The 20,590-nt window shown below is 43.4% G+C and overlaps 1 protein-coding gene across 4 annotated transcripts in view; it reads left to right on the forward strand.

Annotated features, from left to right (window-relative positions):
• Positions 1 to 905: 905 nt before the first annotated feature.
• The window catches only part of LOC133459673 (neuronal tyrosine-phosphorylated phosphoinositide-3-kinase adapter 1), a 29,870-nt gene continuing 10,185 nt past the window's right edge, over positions 906 to 20,590 (forward strand). The window contains exons 1-2 of one of the 4 annotated variants that reach the window (XM_061739852.1): positions 906 to 1,489; positions 16,083 to 16,322. In XM_061739852.1, coding sequence (XP_061595836.1) covers positions 16,135 to 16,322 — 188 coding nt within the window. In that variant the 5' untranslated portion in view covers positions 906 to 1,489; positions 16,083 to 16,134. The other 3 variants (XM_061739854.1, XM_061739855.1, XM_061739853.1) reach the window with 3 other exon arrangements.

A 20,590-nucleotide genomic window follows, 5' to 3' on the forward strand; every position in this document is an offset into this window, starting at 1 on the left:
CCATGACGCTGGGGTAAAGGAGAGATACAGACTGTTTGTGCTCCATGTGCTCCAACTGCATATTTGACACAAGAAAACTGCTGTACTGGCTCTGTATATGCTCTACTTTTGTATTTACCATTGAATAAATGTGACTGAAGACAAAAGATGGGCTTTGGATTGCTGCTCACTTTTACCTGTGCCAGACTAATGATCTGATCAGAAAGGCTCAAACTATAAACGTTCACCTGTAATGGATTTTTTTTAGGGGGCGTGTCAGCTTCCACAGGCCATGTGTTGGCTAGCTGGTCATGTGACACCCCCCCTCCCCAAATCACCACAAGAATATGTGAAGGGAAACACATCATTAAGATAGTTTCACTTTACATTGAGTCTGCTCTCAGGAGTAGATGCATAAATCATTTTTCCATCAAATCTTTTTTTAGCATCCTGGTCTGGATATGTTACCTCCTTTACTGGTTTCATTTAAGTGAGTGGTCACCATGGGACAGTTCATGCAGAAAACTCATACAATCATACCTATGAGGGCTTAGCCTACTTTGTAGCACTCAGCAGCGGGTTTATGGCAAGCTTATGTTATGTTTAATTATATATATTTTTTTCATCCCCGTGACATCACTGTGACGGTAGTATGACAGTTTTATCGGGGGCTGTTTTGGTTTTTTAGTATCTTGGTGTTCTAGTAACAAAAAAAGCTTAGGTACAGCTGCAGAAACAAATTGTTCCCATCAGCTTCGGGACCTTGGATGAATCTCCTGCGGAATCCTCGGTGACTTTCATTTCTGCTCGGAGATCCCGTCCTCCCGTCGCAGCTGGAGCTCGCTGCCCTTTTTATTCCTCCTCCTCCTCCTCCAAAAAAAAAAAAAAAAAAACAAGCAAAAACAAGCGCTCCTCTGCCATCAGGAAGTACCGTATGAATATTAATATGGATGGAAATGCACGGTGAGGATGCCCAGCCTGAGCCAACGCTGCATGCGCGCTGATGTCTGCGCATTTTTTTTTCTTTTTTTTTTGTTTTGACGTTTTTCTTTTTTTCTCCCTCTGCCATAACCTGGAAAGCATGCTTCGTTTCGCGTCGGAGCCTTTAAATAGTGTTTTCACTGGAGCCTTTTCTGCCGTCGTGTAGTGTATTTGCTGCGCGGGTTTTGCGTCGCATGTCGCGCCGGCCAGCCTCCCTGCCAGTGCCGACTCCCGGCGGCTCTGCGCGCTGGCTCGGATGAAAATGGAAGACCTTTCACGTCAGGCAAAGGCGTCAGTCCGATGATGTGCGTCTGAATAACCGATTTTTCATCTCCACGTCAATTGACACATCTGGGAACGGATTTTTTTGTACCCCCCTCCCTTCTTGTCTAGCAGCAAGACAGCTGTGTCATCAACAACCGGCGTGGTTTTGTTGTTGTCTGATTTTTTTACGAGTCTGGGCAAACTGGATACGCCTGTCGTCGTATACTCTACCTCTGCGCCAACCATAGGCTTTCCAGTCGCCAAGGTAGGTATCACACCTTCACCATGCACGATCAGGCCCGTGTTTTGCTGTCAGAGTCCAAACGCAGCGTAGTTCGCGGAGGGGGATCTGATGCTGTACTGCGGAGGCAACGCTGATGGGCCTCAATTGGATTTTTACGCGTGAATTTGGTGAAATCTGGGGTTGACAGCGAGCTCGTACGCGCTCCCGAGCCAAAGTGTTCAACCTTGAGGACTCTGAGCCCCCCTTTGCCGAACACAGGGCCCGCGGTTCTGCCCACAAACACAAAAGGGGGACATCCAGAGGTGTACCGGGGAGGGAGCGTGAAGCCGCAGCCGCCGCATCCAAACCCGCTCCGTGCGCGTTTCACCCCAAAAACAAGGCTCGGTCATCATGCTGGCCGACGTATTAAGGCATAATAAGAGAGGCAGTAAACACAGCGGGGTTGTGCGTGTGTGAGGACTGTGCAGACCCGGGTGACGCGTGTGTTTGTGCGCAGCCAGGTGAGGATGTGTCGGCGCGTCTCTGCGCGTCTCTGCGCTGCGGGAGAGGCAGGTGTCTGGACGGGCTTTTTGAGGAAACCCCCCCGCGGCTGCGGTTCCCATCTCAGACCCTCCACGAGCTGAGCTGTGAATGAAACGTGGACCTCCGCACCGGTTTTCCCCCATTTTCCCGAGTGTGACAGCCACTCCAAATGACAATCACACCTATACTGAAGCCTTAATTATGGTTCCGCGTTAAATCGACGCAGGCTCTGCGTTGGTGTAACGCGGAACCATAAATCAGCCTTGAGAGATTCCTCCAAACACACGCAGACTGACGGGTTAAAGAGTTGCAAATCACTAAAGTAAATATGTTTATCAGCATCTCATATGTGGGGGAGGGCGGGGGGGCTTAAAGTCTGCTTAACTTGAAAGTAAATAAGCTTTATTGATTTTAATGATGTATTTTATTTTGGCGTTTGTAAGAAGTCATCAATAAGGTTTGAGGGTTTTAATGATGTATATCTTTAATAAGATGGCGCACCGGCATGCCGGACACATGACTGTCTATCTGCAGGAAACTGAGGCTAAAATTAATTACCAGCGAGCCTCACTTGACCTTGGAACAGCATATGGTTAAAAAAAAAAAAACAACTTCCTATACATGGCTTTAAATCTCTCCGAGGCTAACAGATGCACACGGGCGGGATGTGTGCGTGCGCCGTGCGCCGGAGCCACCGGAGCAGGGATGGGTGCGAGCAGCTGGGACTTCGGGGTCATCGAGTGCAGGCAGCCGGCTGCACACGCTGCGCAGTGTGTCTTCGGCGCACAGAGAAAACTGGGGCTCGCACCACCTGTCATTGTCTGTTGTGCTCACCTGGTGTTCCCAAAATCCAGTCCAGAAATGTGATTAAATCAGGGAGCAGCAGCTCTGCCAGTGTTGCACCAGGCTGCTTTGCTTTACCTTATCCAGACCTGGATACTTTATCCATTTAAATGGAAGAGCCTCTGAAATACAAGGATTCGGACGTGAAACTAACTAAATGACTTTGAGCAGATGTATTATAGCTTATAGGTTGCAGTAAAAGGGATGAAAATAAAGTCACCAGTCTGAGGTTGTGCCGTGGATGATTCATTTGCTGTAACTGACAGTGTGGATCATGTCTGATTCCAATAACACGAGAAATGCATCTTGGAAAAATGAAAATACTGGAGCCATTGAGTCTGAGGGGAGAGGGGGGGCATGCATGGCCAGGGAGGGAGACAGTGAGTGAGGGGACATGCTGACATTTTAAGCCCATTTCTCTGGAGTGGATAACCCTGTCTGGGTGAACATTAATGGATTTCTCTCTTCTTCCAGATTTCCAGAAACACCCAAATAGAGTGTTTCCCTGGAGTTTGAACAGCAGTAGGTTGTAAAAGCAATATAAGAACCCTCCACTGGCCAGTGTGGCGTGCATATTTACAAAATCAATACAGCAGCAGCTTTGATCAGTTAGTATTTTTATATGAAGGACAGAGCACATGCTTCCTCCATCTGTGGTTTCACCATTTTGATTCTCTCAGCTGTTGGAGAGATGTGGCATCAGAAATGACGAAGGAAGGGTGTTTCTGCTGCAGCATGTGAGCAAAGTGAATGACTGCAGTCAGTCAGAAAAATAAGCATAAATGCACTCTGCTTTTTGTAAATATTCAGGTTTTTATCCGGCTGGTCATCGTTGGGTTGGATTGCACATTTATCCCCCATCGGCGTGCCTGGCTTTCCCCCGTGCTATGACTGAACAGCTACAGAATACTACAGCTCAGAGGATTAGTTGATTAATTGATTTGATGAATGTCAGAGGAATAATCTGCAACAATTTTGATAATGGATCCTCATTTGTGACATCAGCCTCAGAGAGTCCAGAAGTTGGCGTTTTTTTGAAGGATCAAGGCAGGAAAACACAGTGGACAACTTTGAAGAACATTTTTATTTATTTTGTCATTAATTATCTGGTGTTGAACAGAAAAAAAACTCAGCCTTTTGTTTCATATCATTTTGGATCTTTGTCATCAGTTTCTCCTCTTAAGTTTTTTAATGGTATATCATTATCCACATTGGCAGCTCATCTGTTTAAAAAGTGCTGCTGAGGATGCATGAAGAAAAAAAAGGGATAACAGAAACAACAACAGAAAGAAGTGACTTCAAACTCTGTGTCTGGTACAAATAAACAGACTACCAGTAATGCCCACTGGCCCCAAGAAATGATTAGATTTACTGGCTTGAAGCTGTTTCTTCTGTTCTTGGATGGCTATTTCTATCGGGTGATCTGTTTTTGTGATCGGTAAACTGATTGACAGTTTGTGGACCTGAAACTCGTGCTCCCACTGTTTCAGCGTTATTAAAATGAGGGAGATTACAGTGATAAAGAGCACATTGCAAACAAACGTTAAGGGTAATGATCTCTGCATGACCATACTCCCTCAGCTATAAGGAATATTTTCTTCTTGTTGGAGGAAGAGTTGCACACGGTCTTTGTGAGCCTCAGTAAGTCGAAGCTCTTGGCAGCACTGCTCAGGTCAGTCTCATGGTTTTAAGTCTTATTTGTCAGCCGTAGAAGTGTTCAGAGATTATACTAAAGCAAAACCAACTCTTCTGCAATGTGATACGTCCCCTGTGACTCTTCAGATATTGCTTTTACATCATTGCATTATGCATGTGCTGATGTAAATGTAATGAGAAATTATTTCACTGTTGTGATTGATGGAGGTGAAGCTCAACATGTCCAGCTGTAACTTATGACTTGTCATTAATTTGCTGATTATTTTCTCAGGTGATTGATTGAGAAGGTCAGGAAGGAATCTTTGAAGAGTATCCACATCACAGTTTCTGCTCTTTTCAAACCTGCAGCTGACAAGATGCAATGACAGAACAGAAATGGCAACATATATGCACTTTTGAAATTCAAAACTAAAACTGGGGGGCTTGTTTTTGTTTTTTAGAGGTAAAAAAACTATTTAGATTATCATCAAGGATATTTTTAATTTGACGAATTCCATTTTCATTCAATTTGAGATTTAAACTTAAAGATTTTGTGCAGAAAGTCACAACCTTCAGATATCTTTAAAGTCAAGATTTTATTTTGAAAACTGACAAAATTCTAAAGCTGTTAGATAAATGAATTACCTGACTGAAAGGATGGACCACCATCAGCTTGCCAGTGAGGTCTGCTCAAGCCTGTTAATGATCCGTTAATGTGAGCAGGAGAACAGCTAAAACATGCGGAGCAGTGCAGGTGCTAAGGCCGGGGAACTTTAAAATACCGTCTAACTTATGTGAGCTTGCAAATCTGTTTCTCCTTCACACACCAGCTGCTGCTGCTGCTCATTCCACTGTTGGTGCAACCTTGAGAGAGTTACGAGAGACTCAGAATAAGTTGTTAAACCTGGAACAGAAGAGGTGGACATAACCTGCATAGTAGCTTTGAGTAAGACTCCATATCCCACAATGCACCTCAGTGGTACGCGTTGCCTAGATCCTCCCCTCCTGGTGATGTTGTGATAGGAGTTTATATCAGCTGTGAACAAACCTACAGGCAGAAAAGCTCCAAACTGAACATTTTTGGTAAGAAAAACCTGCCCCGGGGGGATATTTCTGGCCAAACAACCTCCCAGAACTTATTTATTTATTTAATTAGTTAGTTAGAGTGTGTTTTAACTTAATTTCATGAGGTTTCATCAGAAATTTGATGGGAAAGATAAGGCTGCGCTCACTGTGGCAGATGATGGATGTGATTATGCACTCTTTGACACGACTCATCACCGTGGGATATCTAGTTGGTAATTTTGGCCAATTCATTTTCATATTTTGTAAAAAGCACAGTCTGTTGGACATGTGAACTGTTGGGGGGATTGGTAGTGGGGTTTCCAAGGGCACGAAAGAATAAGCTGAGGTTTGAGCTTGACAACCGTTCTGCATCCTGAACAGGATCAGCCAAAGCAAGAAAACATGTGAAAACCATCATTTTACAGCAAATTGAAATGATGAAATTGTTTTTACAAAACCTGAATAATTGATTTCATCGCCACCTCTGTGTGCAGAAGATGTAGGGGGAAGAGGTCTTTGGGACCATGTTAAGAAGTTTTATGTTTCTAAATCATAGTTTATTCATGTTAAGGGGAGAAAAAATAAACAATAATAAGAATAGGAACAAAAATAAGGCTCCTGCAGCTTCACCGCTGATGTATAACCTCTTAATGAGCTGTGTGTTCTCATTAATGAGGAAACTGTTGATGTAAATATACAAAGCTGTGTCTGCAGACCAAAAACAAAGAAATCTTTGATGGTCCGTTCCGTCAACCCTGCAGGTAAAATTGATTTAATCATCTAAGTAATATATGTGTGTTGTTTGAAGGTAAATTCAACTTAATGGGATTCATATTTATCATATTCCCTGCTTCCATCAACAACAACATCAAACTTAACTTCCTGAAAGTCCACTTTTCTTTACCTTGAGTTAATCGTACTGTCATTATACATTCGTCTGCAGGTAATGGTTCTCTGGTGGGTTCCTGATTAACGGGCATGTATGTTTTGACCAGCCATGTTCCCGGTGCAGATCCTGCCGTAGACTTTTAGATGTTTGCTTCCTTTGTCTTCTCTCTGCGCTGCCTTTTTAGTCACACGCTGTTCAGTAACTGAAAGGAAAGGGGGGGAATTAACCTCATAAGACTTTTATAACTGTACTCTCGCTCTAAATTCATTATAATGGTTTTCTTTTCTTTTTTTTTTTGGCGCACTTAATGCATTTTCCGATGAAAAGAAAATAATGGCAAATTTTAAATGGACAGACAGCCCCTGCACCGACTGGAGGAGGAGGAGGAGGAGGAGGAGAAGGAGGGGGATGAGGAGGAGGAGGAGGCTTAGCTTTACTTTACAAATAACCACTGACGACTCGCTCCTTCAGATAGGAGCTCCTTCTGCAGCCACATTGTTAGTGTATGTGTGTGTGTTTGCGTGTGTGTGTGTGTAACATCCCTAAATGCTCCCCTATTAAAAGCTCATACTGTCTGTTTCCTGTCTGAGGACAGGATGGCTGGACAGACAGTATACAGCCAAATTAGCTAATGAAATTTTGAATTTAAAGCTCTCTTTAAATGCTTTTTCTTTTTTTTTTTCTCTCTGTCTCACAGCATCCAGTTTTTGCTGCCGTGTGCAGTCAAGAGTAATGATGTGTGGTAATGATTTCCTTGAGGCTACTCATCTTTGTTCATTTTCCCTGTTTTTCTTCTCATTAAACCTTTCAAAGTCATTTACACGGCACCATGCAAAATAAATAAAGTTGGGTGCTAACAGCCCCCCCCCCCCCCTCGTTGGCACCGGGCCGCGGCCTCCGTCACCACCTGTTCACCTCACGCAGACCACAACAGTAATGCCACATTCATCCCAGCGTTTATCTCTGCGTTTTAGGGTTTTAGCATCTTTATGTGAAAACCTAAATCAGCCACATCTGAAATCAGAGGACAGGCACGTTGCCGTTGTTTGTTTTTTATGTTTACAGATGCAAAATAGATGCTATTGTTATGTTAATGCCCCCTCTCTCATTGTTGCCCTTTATTTATGCGGAAACCTTCAAAAGACCTTGGATATCCTTCCCCAAAGCTGGAGGACACGTTTACTTGTCCATCACGGCTGCACAGGTTACAAACAATTTAAAACATGTCCCATAAACACGGCTGCGGTTCTGAAAGTGATTTGCAGCATAATGGCTGGAGAAGTATCTCTCAGAGATGATTTATCGTCTGCGACATTGCTAAAGGTCACAGTAAACCAGCAGAAATTCAAGAGAACAGAAACATTGTGTGAAATCAGCAAATGCATACGGCGACTTCAGAAATGCGCGGCGTACGTCGAGTCTGCCCCGTAAATGTCAGAGCAATTACCTTCACCCTGGAAGGAATCCCACCGGCTCGACTATTTGTCAGCAAAAAGAAATATTTTAAACGCAAGGATGTCTTTCTGATTCTGTTTCTGTTAAGCAATGTTTCTAAATGTTTTTAAAGGCCATGTTTCAGTCACTTTTTAAATATCTAACCAGAACAACAGCTACAATGATTTGATTTGATTGACAAATGTTAGGGGACCAGACGTTCTTGCATCTGACGTAACAGATGTCGTGCCACGGCTGGGCAGCGTTGGGTGGCGCTGCCCGGATCAGCTGCTCTGTTGTTCCCGATCTGCCATCACCTGTTATTGGTCCCTGTTACTCCGCCGCTGTCAGAGCAACAGCAGCTGGAGAAAAGACGCTCCCAAGTGAAACCTGGGGCTGAAAAGCTCTCAGTCCCACCTGGAGGCCGGTAAAGACTCTCAAAAGACTCTCAAAAGCAGGGGCGCCAATTGGGTATGCCAAGGTATGGCAGCCGCCACACCTTGGCTTCAAGGGTTAAATGTAAATGTTTGTTTTTTTAAATACATTTATGGAATTACTCTGTGTCTCTTTGTATTGATTATTCTATTACTTAATACATATAGAATAACTACAAATGCAAATCAGAACAACATGATCGATTTCACTAGTTATTTTACACTTCAAAAACTCAAAATCTTAACAAGAATATTTGTCTTATTTCTAGTTAAAATGTCTAATTTTTAGTCAAAAGAAATCTCATTACATTTAAGACAAGACTCAAAAACAACCATTTTCACCTGTTTCAAGTAGATTTTCACTTATTTCAAGTGAAAATTTACTTGAAACAGGTGAAAATGGTCAAATAACAAGTTATTTTTCTGGTAATTGCTCTTGTTTTAAGTGTAATGAGATTTTTTGACTAAAAATGAGACATTTTAACTAGAAATAAGACAAATATTCCTGGTAAGATTTAGATTTTTTGCAGTGAGCGAGACTGCATTTGAAAAAGTTCCAATTTTCTTGACCACACAGATAAGCTACTGTACATAGCAGACTTCTGTGATGAGTATTTGCTAGACATGTTGATTGATACTCTAGTTAAGTTTTGTCACTCGTAACCTTGCCATACCTTAGCTTCGACTGAATTGACGCCACTGCTCAAAAGACTCTCAAAAGCGCCTCATGTGACTTTTCGTCCACGTATACAAGCTGAACCCCGAACCCCCGAGGTGGCGGCGTGGTGGCGGTGCTTTGGCCGCTCTTATCAAGTCTTTGTCCTCTCAAACGTACTCCTGCTCGTGTCCTAATGACAAATCTATTCAAACGAGCTTACCAGCTCCCCGGTAAACTTGTGCGGCTGAAATAAGCAGGCAGCTGAGAGACGATGTGAATGTGCTGGAGATGAATGAGTAGGAGAGCTGTGTGTGGGCCTGCTCGGCCTACGCCGTGACTCGCTTATTGGGGGATTTTGAGTAGGCTGACTCAAACGTTGGAAGACCACTTGTGGCCTACCTTCGCTAATCACACCAACACTGCAGTTGTTTCATCCGTCAGTCGGAAGAAAAGCTAGCTCTGCAAGCCCCCCCAGCAGGGCAGTTACATTTATTTCAGCTTATTGGGACGGCTCTGCTGTGTAGAATTACCGAAATCTTTATTTTTTATTTTGTAACTTCGATTATCTCAGTGTGCCGTGTCCATTCTTCATCCAACAGCATCTGTTGCTGATTTGTTCCCCTGCAAACAAAGCTATCTGAGGCATCTTTGTTTTGTTTTGCGTTTGCATGTGCAGGATCTGGAGGACGTGAACCGCTGTGAGGGAAATCATATGTTAAGCGTTCAGTGATGTTCAGCTGATCACTGCTTCGCTTGGGGCTATTGGACTTGCCTAATTGTTGCTAAATAGTTTATGAGGTTTGTCATGTCGGTACAGTGACAGCCTCCAGTGCTGCAAGCCACAATATTTAGGGCTTCTTAGAGGTGAATCAACCAGGTTATGTCATGTAAAAGTATCACCTTAACCTTCCATCTCTTCTTGATAATGAACCCTCAGTTTTATCTACCAGAGACGTTTGTGAGGTTTTTTTTACAGATATATATATATAAATGTTTAAAGTAAGACTTCTACCTGAGAAAAATAACAAACTTTAAGGTAGACCGGAAACATTTCAGGATATTTCACGTTTAAAAGCCGTGGGATCTTGATCAGGAGAAGGATGCTGGCTCGCTGAAGCGTGCCCAGCTGCAGGATGGAGCTCTTCCTCTCATGCACAAACATGAGCATTAAGGAGTTGTTTTTTTTTTTTTCTTTTAACCCTGACTCTTTTCCTCGCAGCGCTACATACATCTCAGGCTGGGTTTCAGTGGCCAGATGAAGAGCAAACAAAACAGAGGCTGTGTTGTTCCATATCATGTGATCTCTGTTTGTTTTCTATCTTGAAGGCACTCCCGGCGGTTCTGCACTCAGCGTGCACGCTGCACTTATTACCGAGCATCGCGACACATGGCTCTCGTCCAGCCTGGCTGTTCGATCTTTATGTCTTCTCCTTGTTTCATCACTCCCAAAGCAAATTCAGCCACGAATCCCTCCTTCCCCTGTGACAACAGCGGCAGCGGCTGGACGAGCAGCAGCTGAGTGTTCTGTAATGGCCTGTGAATCTGCAGTCTTCCAAGTGTTCCATGTATGCTAAGTGCAGTAGGTCACCTTGGTTACTGCAGATTCCAGCAGAAGACGGTGAAGGGAAGGGCGAGCCAAGGTGGGAGATGGAGATCAGGGGGTCGCGGCAACTTCTGTTTTTCTTGACCACACAGGTTACAGTAACATTTTTTAATTTATTCATTTATTTATTTTTAAATCTGTTGCAGGACACAACCGGTTACTGCTGCTCTTCCAGGTTTACATTATGCATGACCCCTTACATCACGCAGGTGTTGGCTTCTGCATGCAGCTGCTCACCACGGCAGAGGTGCATCGCTCAGGGAAACTCTGAGGATCTCTGAAAGTTTGCCGCGGCTCCAGTGTGTGTGCCGGGGTTTCACGGGGCGGGGGGGGCGGGATGAGGAAAAGCTTTCTGTACGATATTTTTGGTAGCAGTCCATGAAAGATTCAGAGGCCACTCAACTTGTACAACAGCGAGGAGGAGAATGCAAAGGGAGCAAAGCGTCCCGTGCATGTATATTTGAGTGACTTTATTTGGGTCTTCTTTTTGTCTCGTTAAAAAATAATGATGGAACAATTAAAATGTTTTTGTTTTTCACTATTATTTCTTGTACAAAACAACGAACACACAGAATCTTGGCTCTTGCGCGTGTTCCTGTCACTTGTGGCCCGGACTGATGCATCCTGATTAGTTTCACGTTCACCTCATTCCACAGAACAAATCTGCAGAGAACGAAGCACCGATACCTAAAAAGAAACCATAGATGCACATGCAGCACAAATCCCTGTAGCTCCGGGTGAAATTAATGATGTCTAACTTAGCGATGCACAATAATGGAATAGTTTTTTCCTGCTTTTTTTTTCTCACCCCCTTGAGCGTTGACACTCCTCCAAACATAAATAAGTTATAGATGAATCCTGATTTCCTGCAGTGGCTTTAATTCTGGTTAACTGATCACAATGTCTTATTAAAGATGTTAGCAGATCTGGGCCTGATTAAAATATGAACACATTCCATCTCATCCCCTCACCAGCTTGCAGAAGAGCTGACTTATCCTTTGGAGAAACTGCATGTGATGTGCAAAGTGTCGATTATTAATTAATCATTTTAAATCCTCTGATTTTATAGTGAATATTAGTCTGTGTTTAAGTGTCTTTGAAGGGGACATCCCGTCCACATCAGAACAGTTCTTGCATCTGATGGAGCTTGAATGATCCCACTGATCAGTTGTTAAGAACAAAATGTTCCGTGAGCAGAAAGTGTGAGAAAACTGCCCTTCAGTATTGTTCAAGTTTGTTTCTACCTTGCAAAGATAAGATATCAGTTTCTCAGTCTGATGGTTTTATCCTGCTGAAATACTCGATTAAGATAATTACGTTAAACATTTACAGAAGGAATGGTGGATCTTTTTCCTCCAACCATCTCTCACTCTTACAACATCCATTAGAGATGCCGGTGTGAAGCTTTTGGCATCACATTTATGTGATTGAGTTATGACATAGCCTCATTATTCAGCATCACTGCAGACGTCCACCCAAGTCTGCCAGTGGACATCTAACCACCAGGAGGGTTGTGCACAGGTTCTTTTTGAGTTTTTTTGTGTCATCAGGGGGTTCCTGATAAAGTGTCTGTACCTGACCACCTTGAGTTGATTTCTCAGAGTTTAAGATCAAAACCACTGCCATGGTTAACTTAGTTTAGCGCGAGCGCTGAGACAGGGAAAGGACCTGACTCCATCTGTCTGCAGCCATCCCTGTACATGTGATGTAATGTGTTAATATGTGATCATAAGCGACGCTGGTAGGCAGGATCTGTCTCCTTTGGACAGACCCAGTTTGGCTCTGTCCCCATTTTCATGCTTTGAGCTTCACACAATATGATGCTCTGCAGCAGGTTATCTGGATGCTGCTATGTGGATCATCTTCAATTCTGACCCTCAGCAAGACTTCAAATTATTAATTTTCCTTATTTATGGTGCTGGGCATAAACAATCCATGAACTACTACTTATTTTTAAGTTTTTACATCATTTACTTGTACAAGAGTACTGAATATTTCAACCAGAACAAAGAAATGAATCTCTTTCTTGGTATAAATGTGTACAGAAGCCTCTTCTCTTGACACATTTTGATAAAAGGTATGAAGAACAGCAGTGCCTGGGGACTTTTTGAATTTAATAGATGTATTCACCAACACAGAAATATATAAACAAGCCACCAGACTTACTGTTCTTTATTTCCTGGCATCTTAATCCATCAAGCAGATGTTTATACATTTCTACCTTCTAGGTGGCCTTTAATGAGCTAAAGTAAATTGAAGCCATGAAATCATCTGTGGAGGTAACATCGCAGGGCGTGTTGTGTTTAGCTCTTGGTTGTCAGGAACTCATGCAAACACTTTCCAAATCTGAGTTTCAAGCATCCGTTTATCTTCTTTGCTCTTTTTCTCCTGGTGATAAAATGCCACTCCAGCATCAATACCTGCGAAAGATTGCGTCCTTTATTCAGACCTTCAGATGAACTGAGAATAGGGATTTTACAAATGTGCATTTTAAAGCATTTATGAGAAGTGGAGTGCTGATCATTTGAGTGTATTAGTCAGATTTTCCCTCATGTTTAAATAGCAGCCCATCGCATGTCTGGGGACTGTGCAGCTCAGTGCACCATGACTGTCTGCAGCAAAGTGGTTGCTAACGGATACAGATGCTTTCGCCATTTAAGATGCATGTGATGTGTTGGTGCCTGCAGATCAGGTACAAATGAAGCCAGGGTGAAGTTTAACCCCGGAATCATCAAGTATGATGAGGCTGACGTCCTGTTTCGTGCATATTCAGTGGCTAAGGAGGAGATGCACGCTGTCAGTGTTGCTAGGAGACCACACACAGCGACTAGTGTGAGCGGCTTGGTTTCACCTCCCTCCCCCATTCTTGTAGTCTGGCATCATTTCAGCGGTTCTCGATCCCCTTTTCCTCGTACTTTCCTCTATTTGCTTATTCCCTACACTCCCACATTCCCAGTCTGGAGCCTCCCCTCCATCAGTCTGTCTGCAGTATTTTTCTCCGCATGATTATATCTGCTATATCTTCCTCTCGGGTTGATCTCTGACACTCCATTTGTCGGCTTTCCTTTTCCTTTTTTTTGTTTCCCTTCACCGTGCCCCTCCCTCTTGGACCTGCAGCCCCCATCTCTCCTCCTCCCTGGTTGTGTGCGTTTTAAAGCTGCTCATTCTTCTCCCAAATGCTCTCCTCCTCCTCTTCTTCCTCCTCTTCCTCTCTCCCCGTTTGTTTCTCTGGCTGAGCTGCAGCGTTTTGACTGACAGGTCAAGATGCTGCGCGGCGGCGAACAGATATGACTATTTGGACGAAACCAGACAACCTCAAGCATTTTGTGTTTCCACTGCAGATGAAATTAGCAGGAGAGACTATTAAACCCTTAAATTCTTATGATTTAATTTAGACTTGAATAGATGCAAACCTACACATCTCATAAATAAAATACTGTCACTTTAAGAAGTGATTCTGTAAAAAAGAAGAAAAGCAGGATGATGGTACAAGTGGTGAACATCTTGACCTTTGAATATAATTGCAAAAGCAACATCTGTAAATGTTATGAATGGGGGGAAAAAAGTATTTCACTATTTCAAGTTAGAGTTTTGTTGACATCTGCTAAAACGCAGAGGGAAAGGACTCCCCAAAGTAATTAATTAAAATTAATTTTCAATATGTTATCAAAGTGCGGACTGGTGTTCTGACGTGTCCCTCCACTCAGAGGTGCTACTGTCCCGCAGCAGCGTAGCAGCACCCCTGTGGTGGAGTCTGCACAAAACCTCCCAGAAATATTAAACAGAGTAATAGTACACTTATAGCTAATATGCTGAATAATCTGACGTTACCGTGAGTTCCTTTGCCGAGTTTTGAGGAACATAAATGATTTCCTACATGCAAACATGATCATTTTCAATGAATTTTCTTTAGAAAATCGGGTTCACGCGGGTTCACGGCCAGTACGCACATGTGTAAATGTGAGTGTCAGATGCGGGCTTTAAATAAGTGTGTGATGTCGTTGCTTACGTGCGTGAATCAGTGCTCCATCTGCCTGCTGATCCTAGAAAGGAATTCGGGGGGGACTCCTGACCTTGCAGATGCTCCTGAAACAACTCGTGAAATACTCTGACTTTATTTGGGTTTTAAAGTGACTGAAAAGCTCGGTTCCTGCCGGCCCAGACGAGCGCGTGGCGGGGTTGTGTGTTCGGTTGAAAATGACGCCTGGATAAGATAAACCTGTCTGTTGAAGAGAGATGCAGCTGAGGTTCCCCTGGTTCATTAGGCTCGGCTAATTGTACACTAACCCACAGCACATAATGTGACAATTGCAGGGCTTTGCCTGCTCGGCGGATGGATCCTAGAGACCCAAATCAAAGCTCCGCCAGACAAAAGCCCGACTCACAGTTGCAGCTCCCGCAAATCTAATTAACATGGAGCCAGCGAGCATGGCGGCGGCAGCGGCGGTCGAGGTTGTGGTCAGGGGTGTGGGATACAAGAATAGCTGTTACCACGCTGACAAGCTGGGTGAACACACTGGGCCACGACAAAAGAATCACACACAGCTCCACGGATCAGCACGCCACCTGGCCCAGGTGACAGGAAGTGGGGGGAGCAGCAGGCGCCGTCTTTGCTGCAGGGCCTGGTTGAGGTCTTGTTAGAACAGTAGAAAAGGGGATGCTGGACTCGGGGGGTGCAAGAGCTCCAAAGTCAGAATAGGAACTACACTACCAGTAAATGTGAATATAATCTCCTTATCATGGTGTGAAAATATCGAAAAGTTCAAAGTTCTAAGTTCTTTTTTCTGCAATTTGAACCGTTGAAATGAAAAGTCAAGACTCTCGCCTACAAACTCGCCACATGAAGTGACAGATTCAGTTTACGGCAACCAAAAAGTGCCGCTCAGCTGGACAAGCCGATGCCAGGCAAGCGTCAGTGGTGACACTTGAGTGTCCTCCACCAGAAACACACTCAAACTCTGTTTCTATTTATGATGGAAAAACACTAGCATCACGCATCAGCTGACAGCTGCGCTTTTCTTAGCCAATTGTGTGGCACACTCACATTCTCCGGCATGAATGCACGGCCGGACTCGGATATCTGCCCCACAACAAGCCTGACTTCTCGTGGGGTGAGCGTGAATGGGAGACTGTGCATGCGCTACATATGACAAACCGCATTACCGTCTGCCGAGCAGACAGGCTTAGATAGGCCATCCCAGGGCCCGCAGCCAGAGATGCTCCGCAGCTGAGTTACCATGCTTACTCAAATATTCATAACGGGATAATGAAAGTATAAATACACTAGCAGTCGGGGTAAACACAACTTCAACCTCCATCATCATGCATGACTGTATCTTTACTTTGATGGGTGCCAGTTGCAGTAATGGGCAGGACTGTTGGAAACGGCGTAATTGGCGTTGTGAACTATGACCCCCCCCCCGTCGTGTTTTAACAAGTTATCTGGGTTTGCTGATTCCACATCACGTGTCAGTCAAGAAGCTGATGAGCATGTTGCTTTAATGTAAACATTTCTCTTGTTTCTTGTTCAGAGGAGGGCTGCCCGCGGCGTACATCCGCTCCTCCTGAGTCCTCACCTATACCATGAGCTCTGGCTCGGCCCAGGATGTGGCAGTCGAGCATTTCCTGCGTGACATAGAGAGGCGAAGCAAGTGGCTGCACTGCGCTGTGATTGGCTGTGAGGAGGAGCGATCCCGCAGCGACATGAACCTGCTGTATCGTAAAAGCCGCTTGGACTGGAGGCAGAGAGACCAGGAGGGGAGTAAAAAGAGGTGAGTGGACCGGCTCGCAGCAGCTCTGCAGACGCGGGATTACAGTGGATTCAGCTCGGTGGGGGGGGATAAACCTCTTAACCAGTGTGAATGAGTTTCATTTCAATATCTTAATTCCAAGTGGAGTTCATGAAGTCAGGGGGTTTGCTCGGGGAAGTCACGAACACATTTGCATACCAGTAGTTCAGAGTAAGGTTAATGTGGTGCGATGATGAAATAAACTAATACAAGAGGAAATTGACCTTTTATTAAATATTTTAGCATTTTTTTTCTTTTTCTCAGCTAATTATAACCTGATTACTTATCTTATTACACAAACGAGTCCAGAAGCTTACAGAAGCTGTCAGCAGCATCATCACACTGGCGTCAGTTTGCATGTAATATAGTCTGGAAAAGTGTTTGCATCGCAGCGACTGAATGGCTCTTGTGTGTCTAATTGTCTAAGAAGAGATGTACTGTTCAGATGTGAGTCACCTATAATTCACCAAATTCCCCAATGTGCAAAAACAGCTATTTATGGAAAAGACGGAGCACATCAAAGACGACAATGCAGTCTGTTTAGAAGTCCCATCCAGTGCTTTCTGACTCACAGGGGTAACTGGAGGTCCTTGTGTTGGCAGCAGAAATCAACATCGTGGCAGCATCAAGCCAGTGGAGGTGTGCAGCAGCAAGTAGGACACCGGGATGCGATGAGTGATGAAAGCAGGGGGGCTCCAGCGAGGCTAGAGCAGCAGAGGTGGGAAGCAGAACATGACCAGTGATGATTACGAACAGGCCAGGGTCGGGGATGAAACTGAAAAGGGACTAAGGGACTGAATGAACTCCAGACAGGACAGCAGCATGTGAGCTGCTGCGAGTGAGGGAGGCAGGGGGTGCAGATGGGGGGAAGTTAACAGTCTGAAGGGCAAACAGGAGTCGGTACACAGACCCAGACCGTGATAGCCGAAAGGAGAGAGGCTGAAAAGGTGCAGAGAAGTAAATAAGGAAGTTTGAATATTAGTTTTTCAAGTATTTGTGACGCTAATGTAGGCAGACAGACTACTCCCAGAAGTGATGACTTTGAGAGAAAACCCTTATTTTATTTAACCTCAGCTGACAGAATTATGATATTACCATACAGCTGTAATGCAAAATGAACGCTGCTGATCCCTTTAGAGGAATTCAGATAAATAAAAACTCTCACGCGCAACACGCACAATAAAATAACTGTTATGTCGGACTCGGTTGGAATTCCAACTTCAGAGGACGTTCCAGTTAAGACGTCCACCTAGGAACTCGGAAATTCTACCCTGTCGTATGCAGAGGTGTCAAAAGTATTCACATTCATTACTCAGGTAGAAGTATAGATACTAGAGTTTATAAATACTGTATCAACTCAAGTTTTTTACTCAAGTAAAAGTATAAAAGTACTGTTTTCAAAACTACTTAAAGTATAAAAGTAAACGAAATGTAAGGGGGAAAAAGCCATTAAGGACAAAAGCCATTGAAAATGAATGTATCTTAGTATAATGCAAATATATTAAAGAACCATATGTACTATTGAGCATTAACATGTGTTTCAGAGAGCAGAAGATATGATGACTAATTGAATCTGAGGGAACGGATGTAAGAACAAAACTGGACAAGAACATCTGAAACAACCACAACCAAATTCACTCTATCCGGATGGAGCAATTTAACTGGATAGTTTTTTTTTAAAGGCCGAAATGAAATAGATTAACAAGGCTGTTTTTAAAATGTAAGGAGTAAAAAGTACAGATAATTGCGTGAAAATGTAAGGAGTAAAAGTAAAAAGTCGTCTGAAAAATAATTACTCCATTGAAGTATAGATAACCAAAATTTCTACTTAAGTAAGGTAACGAAGTATTTGTACTTCGTTACTTGACACCTCTGGTCGTATGCAAACAACTAAAAACCCACCAAGTTATTTTACCTGGGCCGGGAGAAGGGTTTTGTCAACCTTTTGCCAACTGGCCAGCCTTCCTCCTCATTTCTCTGGTAGTTACATCCACTTATCTTCTTATTATGTATAGAGGAGGCTGATCGAGGTGCGGCTCCCGTCAGCAGTCAATGGGAAAGCCTGCTCGTTGTTATAGTGAACAAACTCAAAGGCTGAAAATGCACAAAAAAAAAAAGCAGTGTGGGTTGAAAAATAATAAAGTCTGTATTAGAGTAAGCTGCAGTCATTAAAAATGAAAAAGACTGTGTACCGCCGCACGTAGAACTAGACTTCACGTTGGTGCTGTTTCCTAGACGACAACTTATAAAAAGGAAAACAAGAGTGCCATAGTGCCAGTATTTCTCTTTGACATGTAATTACCCTTTTACCTTTTCACTTATGCCATATGTGCTTCAGATGGTCTGATACTTTATCACTCAGACGGGATATGAGGGAAGCCTGTTAATCCCTGGCTTGCAGGCACTTGTGCACATTTATTGTAGACCAGATTAAATGGAGCTGGTAATTGTGTTTCTTTCTTCAGGTCTGATTCAGGATTCATGGTTTGGAGGTTTTTTTTTGTTTCTATCCTTTCAAAATTCCTCTTGCAGACTTTTCCTGCCTAAAATTCAAGCTTTAAATCTTAATAAAGCGGCATTTTTTGCGTGTTATATCATATCAAATCCGTGTTCAGTCTCAGAAAGCTGAGTTCACATCGTCGGTTCCGTGTGAAATTCTGGACCAGTTCTGACAACTTCTAGGTTTCCGCTTTACTGTACGTGAACTCTGAGCGACGAGTTGAAGGGAAACGTTAAACTAGCGCAGGGTTCAGCAGAAGCTAAGTGACAGCAGAAGCAAGGAAAGATCCGCCATGTGACAGACGCGGCGCGCTCGCAAGGCCGGCACTCAGGCAACGAGTCTGGATGCTCAGGGATGCGAGAAGTCACCAGAAAAGCCGGAAGAAAAGGGAACTCTGATAGCGATACTTGCAGCTGAACACGACCTTCTGTAATTAGTGCTTCCTCTTCTTGAGAGTCTTTCACTTTTAAACAACGATGAGTAAATTACTCTAATGTTATTAAAGTGAGTGACTGCTTAGCTTCACCGTGCCGGGACAGGCCAGGGCCGTCTCCTGGCGGGTCGGGACCACTCGGAGTATACCAATTTGAGAAAATATATAGATTTTTCTTAAAGGACAAGTGCTTTCAAATATTAAAAGTTAAAAATGTTCAAATGTGTCTTCGTCTGAGTTAACTTTGCTTAACTGAAGTTGTCAGCAGAGCCTTATGATCAGAGGAAAAAAGCTACGAACACATAAATTAGGGCTGGGCGATTTGGACCAAAAGTCATATCTCGATATTTTCTAGCTGAATGGCGATACTCGATATATATCGATATTTTTTCCGTGCCATAATTGGGGTTTCCCCCAAAGCATTATAGCATAGCATCTCTGTTAGCTTCATTTTTTTCTGAGGCAAACCCTTCAAAAAACAGTCAGTTTTAATACAAAGCCTCGTGCCAAATGTCACACAGGTTCCTTTATTAACAGAGGTCTGCACAATATCAACATGTACAAATAAAATGAAATAAAAATAAACTGCCTGCATATATAGAATAAAAATGCTTCTTGAATAAAATAAAACAAATATCCCTTTCCTGCATAACAATTCAATTAAAATACACTGTGCAATTAATACAATGTAGACAGTAACAGGCAGACTTTTCCACTGAGGTTGACAGTTGTGCAAATAACAAAACATTTGTGCAAATCTCAAATAAAACATTCAAGTCAATTTGTCACAAAATAAGCTATATCAAAATCATAAAAAAATAAAAAATTATTATTATTTTTTTTTTAAATCGATATAAACGATATTGTCTCATACCATATCGCGTTTGAAAATATATCGATATATATTAAAATCTCGATATATCGCCCAGCCCTAACATAAATGAAAAAACCTCAAAGCAAAGGTCAACGTTTAAAGTGACAAAGGCGCGTATTGTCTTCAAAAAAAGTTCCCATCGATGTGGTTCTTCCGTGTGAAGTCTTAAAAAGGAAGATCATTTTAGTTTCAGGACGCTTCGGGACGTCTACGACCGCCACTCCCACGGTAATAACCCAGGCTGTAACGCTGCAACGGTGTTTTTGCTGCGAGGCGATGACGAGGCAGTTAAAAAGAGAAATCCACACTAGAGGCGACTCATAACTGAAGGCGACCAATTAAAGTGTCAAAACTGCCAGTAAGGTTCAGCGAAAGGAGGGCGGCGACACACGTCAGTGTTCAATCACACCGCCCTGACAGGAGAGGCCTCAACCCCTCTGATC

This window comes from Cololabis saira, chromosome 14 (genome assembly GCF_033807715.1).
Source record: "Cololabis saira isolate AMF1-May2022 chromosome 14, fColSai1.1, whole genome shotgun sequence".
NCBI classification, from domain to species: domain Eukaryota; kingdom Metazoa; phylum Chordata; class Actinopteri; order Beloniformes; family Belonidae; genus Cololabis; species Cololabis saira.